Genomic DNA, 6,000 nt, shown 5'->3' on the forward strand with positions numbered 1-6,000 from the left:
CCCACCCAGGGGCCTGAGCTCCAGAAAAGCCAACATCCAGCCAGGAGGCGCAAGCTGAGAGGGAAGGTCCCTTTCTCCAGCCTGCTCGTGCCCTCGGAGCAAGTCAGGGTCCTCCGCTCCTGCAGGGAATGTAGGTCAAGGGCAGTTGTTAATTCTGGTTTGGGACCAGACGTGTCCAGAGGAGAGCAGACCTGGAGCTAGGCCTAACACCTTGGCCATGGCAGGCCCCTGCCAGTTAGTTCACCTCCCTCCATTTCCAGAAGGTTCTGCCCGCTGATGGGAAGGATCTGGAAGGAAAAATGGGTTCAGAGAATTGCTGTGAGGGTGGGTAGTCTGTGCTAAGAGCTGTGGATGGGTCAACAAATCTGAGGCCACCTCATGACAACGCTAGAGGCAGGTGCCACTGTGACCCCCTTTGACAGATGAGGGAATGAGACACAGAGGGTTAAGTTCTTGCCCCAGTTAAGTGGTGGGACTGGGAGTCAAGCCCAGGTGTCTGGTTCCAGAACCCGTGCTCCCAGCTCCTGTCCTGTGTCAGGAGCCTAGCACCGTGCCTGGCACCCAGGAGGTGCTCGGCATTGCCGAGGGGTGGGCAGGGCTGCGGGATCTGCCTGTTAATCCCACCCGGGCAGGATAGGTCCAGCCTCTCTCAGGCACGGCAGGATCTGAAAGAGAAAACAGAACCTTGATCATAAGAAACCGGCCACCCCAAAGTCTTCCCAGCCTTCCTGGGGAGAAGGTTTATGCCCAGGAAAGGCCTCCCAAATCCTGGCCTGATGTCTTCTGGAGGTGCACATGAGGCTGAGGTGTGGGACCCGAGGCCGGGCCGAGGGGGCAGGAGCGTGTGTCCAGGGTCTGCCCGTGGCCTCCACTCCCTCATCGGTAGAGTAGACGATGGCCACCCTGTCTGCGCCCAGCCCAGAGCCGGCCACTCTGCCAGGCGGCGTGAGGCTGCGGCCTTAGGGATAACGTTTCCGTCTTCAGACACACGCCGCCTGTTCCCCTGGATGGGGAGCGTGATGACAGCCTTTTGTGGGAAATGTACCCGTTTATCCAGCGATCATTGTATGAACGGCTCTGGAGGTGCCGTAGCTCATCCTCACAGCAGCCCTTCGGGCAGGTACTCCTATCCCATTTCACAGATGGGAAAACACAGCTCAGAGATGTTAGGTGACTTGCCCCACATGTAGTGAGGCTGAGCAGCGGCTCACACCCCAGCTTCCCTGTCTCCACGGGAGGAGGGATGCAGCAAGCAGCCCTGGGTACAGCTCTCACGTCCTGGCCACCTGCAGCGGGCCAGGTACAGGGTGGGCACTTCCGCTCACTGTCTCCTTACTCCTCATCCAGTGATAGCAGTGGGTACCCTGGTGTCCCCATGTCTGGGGGTGGGGGCGGGAAACTGAGACCCGGAGGTCCACGCATCGTCCAGGACAGAGCTCTGCGTGGCAGGGCTGGGGCTGGTGGCTCCACTGCCCCGAGGTGTCCACCGTGTCGTTGGGAGGCGCCAAGGCAGGCCCAGGACCCTGGCAGCCACTCTCAGACAGCTCTTTTCCTCTCCAACCATGTAGAAATTCCGGAAGTTGACGACCCCCAGCGCCGATCTGAACACGCGGGGCAAGCTTGGGGCAGCCCCACGGACGGTGACGGTAAATGACTGTGATGCCAAACTCAAGGGTGACGGGACCATTGCAGCTATCACAGAGAAGGAGACGCACTTCTGAGCGCCCCTGCCACCTTGATGCCTCTCCTCCTCCTCGTCCCCGCCGTCCCCGCCGTCCCCGCCCTGTGTACAAATGAATACCTGAACCACGTACTTCACCTTATGGTAGAGGCTTGCTCGTTTTGCACAGGATTTATTAACAAGTTAATTTTAATGTGGCCGCACCCACTCTGGTTTCAAGTCACATCCCCTCCTCGCCCCCCAGTTGCCATGTGAGTAACAACACGAAGAGATAATCCTGTACAGGGACTAGTATCATCCTCTTGTGCTAGGACGGTTTTAACCAGCATTTTCTAGGGGTTAGGAAGTTGTATCATAGGGTCAGACTTTTATACTCGCGCTGTGGGGCAGGTGGGCGGGAGCAATGCCTGTCCCCCTCCATCAGCCTTTGAACCGACCGGTTCGTGTCCCACCTTTGACCCTGACCGCGCGCGCAGCTGCCCTTCCTCCGCGCTGCCATGCTTCCCCTTCAGCCCCTCCCTTTCCCATCCCCAGCTTCCTAGAGGTGGGTTTGCAGACAGCAAGGCTGTGTCCGAGAAGTCCCAGCAGACTCAGGACTCCTGGGTGGCAGGCCCTCCTCTTCCCTGGCCCCACCGAGTGATCTGGGGCACTTCCCTCCCCTCTCGGGCCTCAGCTTCTGCGTGTCCCCAGTGGGGAGGGCTGGATCAGGTGACCTCTGAGGCTCTGCCCACCCGGCTACATCTCTTGGGGATATTCTGCGTGCCTCCTTGGCTTGCAGACCTGCTGTTGATCTTGGGTTCTTCTGAAGACTCGCAGGTGGGCAGTCCCTTGCCCCTCACCCCCTTATTTAAAATCAAGTTTATCATGGAAACTATGTGGTTTGACTTCATCCGTGAGCATTCCCATCCTCGAGACCAGCCAGGTCCTCGGCCCTGTGGCGGGGCTCCTCCTGGCCGTCTGCTCGCACCCTCGGCTCTGCCTCTCTGTCCTCCTCAGCAGGGCTGGCTGGAGTTGCCTGCGCGCTGGTTCTCGGGCCCAGGCAGCAGCCTCTGTTCTGCTTGCGGCTGTCTGTCCTGCCACTGCCCCCGCCGGGATCTGCATCGTAGGACCTTCCACCAGCCTCCCGGGAGGGAGCTATGGTTGGGCCTGGAGCCTGGTTTCCTCCTCCAGCCCCTTCTTTGTCCCCCTGCCTCGTTTCCTCCCTCTCGCTGTCACCGCTGCCCTCCTCCCTCTCCTGCCATCCTGTGACCTCCAATCCCCCCCCCATCCTTCCTGTCACCAGCAGAACCCTGGAATTTTCACAAGGCTTCTTCCCTACCTTTTTCCCAGGAGCCAACCCACCTGCCTCTCTGGCCAGGGAGCTGAGAAGCCTCAGCCTCACTGCTGGGGAGATGGGGGCTCCCACCCCTCCCTCAGTACAGCCCTGGGGTCTGGGGGGGTGTTTGGTGCTGCTGCAGGCCTCCCTGGCTGACCCCTCTCTTCTTTGATTGGATTTGACGTCAAGCCTCTGCCTTGGATCCTGAGTTATTTGGGGACAGGGAGGAAGGTGCGTTCTTTATCCTTTTCCTTTATGTTCCCCATCTTATTCGGTGGAAATGCGAGTTTTCTCCAAACAGGGGATTTAGTTTCCTGTAATAAACCTGCGTGTTTGGTTGGCCCAAATGCCCAGCTTCTCTGCCCCGGCCAGCCCCCGTCTGAAGCCCGCGTTTGCTAAGGGGGATGCCAAACGCCCCCCAGGGAAGTCGGATGAGCTGTCTGCTCCGGTGGACCCAGGAAATGGATGCAGGAAGAGCGGGGCTCCGGCTGAGCCCCCACCTGTGTCCATCCTCGTCTGCTCTTCTCCCAACAGGTCGGGGAGGGGGTCTCCCCACTGCTCCTGCTACCGGTTCTCCACCAGCCACTGTCACCAGCGCACAGCCCCACGGCCTAGCTGGGGACGTGCCGCATTGTACTTGTGGCACTTAGCACTTCACTTACTTCACGGGACTCATGGTGCAGGGCGGAGGGGGGGGTTTTGTTCTTTGCTTTTTGTAATTTCCTACTAGTATTTGGGTAACTTTGGGGGGAGGGGAGGGAAATGCGGGGGCAGGCGAAACGTCGTTGCAGTGACTTTTTTGATATTCATTAGAAACAATACATCCTTTCTGAAATATTTACAGTATTATTAAAAAATGAAAAAGGTTGTACTGTTTTGCATAATGAACGTTTTTATTGGGTATTCAAAGGGTACACGATTGTCAGCTTTCTCATTTTTAAAAATTAAAGAAGTGAACAAACTCTCTGTGGCTGTTCCTGGCAGAGTGGTATTCATCGGGTGCTTCTTCCTGTTTTATTACTTCCGTGATATTGCTGCCAAACCATCTTGGCATTTGGAGGTTGCTGTTTCAACTGGGGATTACAAGTTAGAAACACCCAGGGCTGTTTCAGGAGCCCACACTGCCTTTCATGTGATCCCCATGCACTGAATGTCTACTGTGTGCTAAGTGCTTTACAAAATTTCTCTCTTTAATCCTACCACAGTACCACTTTATTTGTCTATTACTTCCCCTACTTTACAGACAGGGGAAATTGAGGCACAGAGAAGTCAAGCCATTTGCCCAGAGCCTCACAGCTAGTAAATAGCTGGACCAGAAAGAGAAGTCAGCTCTGTCTGAACCCAAAGCCCAGTCCCCTTATCACTACGCCTTACTCTCCCTCAGGCTGCAAGACCCAGAGAAGGCGAGAGCCACCTCGTGATGGCAGCAATGGTTGCCACAAAGCTCATGCACCTGTCCTAGGGGGCAGCCCTGCGTGTCTGAGGCAGGCAACAGGGGGTGGAAGGAGACAAGGATTTGGAGCATGCAGCTCTGCTTTGGGCTCTGGGATCCACCTTTGGCAGCCTCAATTTTCTCATCTCTAAAATGGGGATAATACCTCCTGCTTCAAACTTGGGTTGACTGTGAGATCCTATGAACTCTGGGTGTGAATGGTAAAAGCTTTGTATTCACACTGGTTATCATTATCCTGAAAGAATTGTGCCTAAGCTCTCAAAGTGTGGTGTTGCTCAGAACTTAGACAAAAATCTCTAAATCTGTGTCTGAGATTTCCAAACAGTGGCTCAGGACCATGGAGTGTGCTTTGTCCTGCTAGCACATGGCACAGCAAGGTCGTCTACACATAGGGTCTGCTCATTCCTGTCTGGTTGGCTCTTTTGCTTAAAATCCAGGTCCACCTGAACCTGTCTTGGTCTCTTGCCATCTGTGAGGTGGTAACATCTGCTCACAGGGAAAGCATCCCACAAAGATCCAGAATTCAGAAAATCCCTGTGACTCCCCAGAGGGCCCCTGAGTACCTTATAACTTCACAGAGCCACGGGGATCGGTTCAGTCACCTGTCCCCTGCCCACGTGCCCTCCTCGTGTCTGAAAGTATATTGATTGTGTTAGGCAGTGATCAGCAGCAAGACACAAAGAGGCTGCGTCATGGAAATGTGGGTCTCCCTCATTCCCAGAAAGTCTGATTTGCAGACTCTCGAGCTTACAGAATTGGTAACTTGTGGCATTAATTCACCCAGTAGACCTTGCAGGCTGCAGTGTGTCTAGCAACCCCTGCTGGCCAGGTGTGACTCTGCAGCCTAGCTCTATTAGGTGCTGCAATTAACCAGAGGAGAGGGGAGGCCTAAGATATTTTTCTCTGGGGTGAGGGAGGGGATCAGGCAGCAAATAGCTGGCGCTTTTGGCTGAGAACTGCGAATTCTGGAAAATAGGGTCATGTATTCGGTAGGTTTTACTGAGCATGCACCGTGTTCCTTGCCTGGACCCAGGACCAGGGGTATTGAGAAAAGTGGAACAGCCCCTTGTCTTGAGTGTTCCTGCCCTTCCTCGTCAATAGGAGAGGTGCCCACACTCCTCTGGACAGGGGCAAGTGCATGGGGAGAAGCTGCTGTGTCTTCCCTAGTTTTCTCCAGCCAGTCTGAGCTCTGCAGTGTGGCCCCGGGCAAGTGTGCCCACTTCTCTGGGCCTTGGATTGGCCATTAGTAGAATGATGAAGAAAATGTGACCCAGAGAGGAAATATAGCTGGCTCAAGATGCCCCTAGAAGTCCTCTGCCCTCCCGTCTCATACTCAGCCCCCTGCACCCTCTCAGGCTGTGAAAAATCAAATGAGCCCTTGGCCTGGGCACCTCATGACCCGCTAGGGAGCAGAGTCAGTCTTTGTTGCCAACTCTTGGCCTTCTCTGTCTCTCACTTTTGAATAAGGTCCACTTCGCGAAGGATACTGAGAGGAGCCACACAGGCACTGCCCTCAGAGCTTCAGGCTAGCTGGACTGTCAGAACCACCCC

At 55.5% G+C, this 6,000-nt stretch overlaps 1 protein-coding gene across 2 annotated transcripts in view; it reads left to right on the forward strand.

The window, feature by feature from the left end:
* SLC6A11 (solute carrier family 6 member 11) overlaps positions 1 to 3,958 on the forward strand; it is a 122,405-nt gene extending 118,447 nt beyond the window's left edge. Inside the window, exons 14-15 of one of the 2 annotated variants that reach the window (XR_005021860.1) lie at positions 985 to 1,120; positions 1,569 to 1,680. Coding sequence is in view for 1 of the 2 variants with exons in the window: in XM_036869109.1 (XP_036725004.1) it covers positions 1,569 to 1,721 (153 nt within the window). In the remaining variant the exon portion in view is untranslated. Of the gene's footprint in view, positions 1 to 984; positions 1,121 to 1,568 lie in introns of both variants that reach the window. The other variant, XM_036869109.1, reaches the window with a different exon arrangement.
* Positions 3,959 to 6,000: the final 2,042 nt, after the last annotated feature.

This window comes from Balaenoptera musculus, chromosome 11 (assembly GCF_009873245.2).
Source record: "Balaenoptera musculus isolate JJ_BM4_2016_0621 chromosome 11, mBalMus1.pri.v3, whole genome shotgun sequence".
NCBI lineage: Eukaryota > Metazoa > Chordata > Mammalia > Artiodactyla > Balaenopteridae > Balaenoptera > Balaenoptera musculus.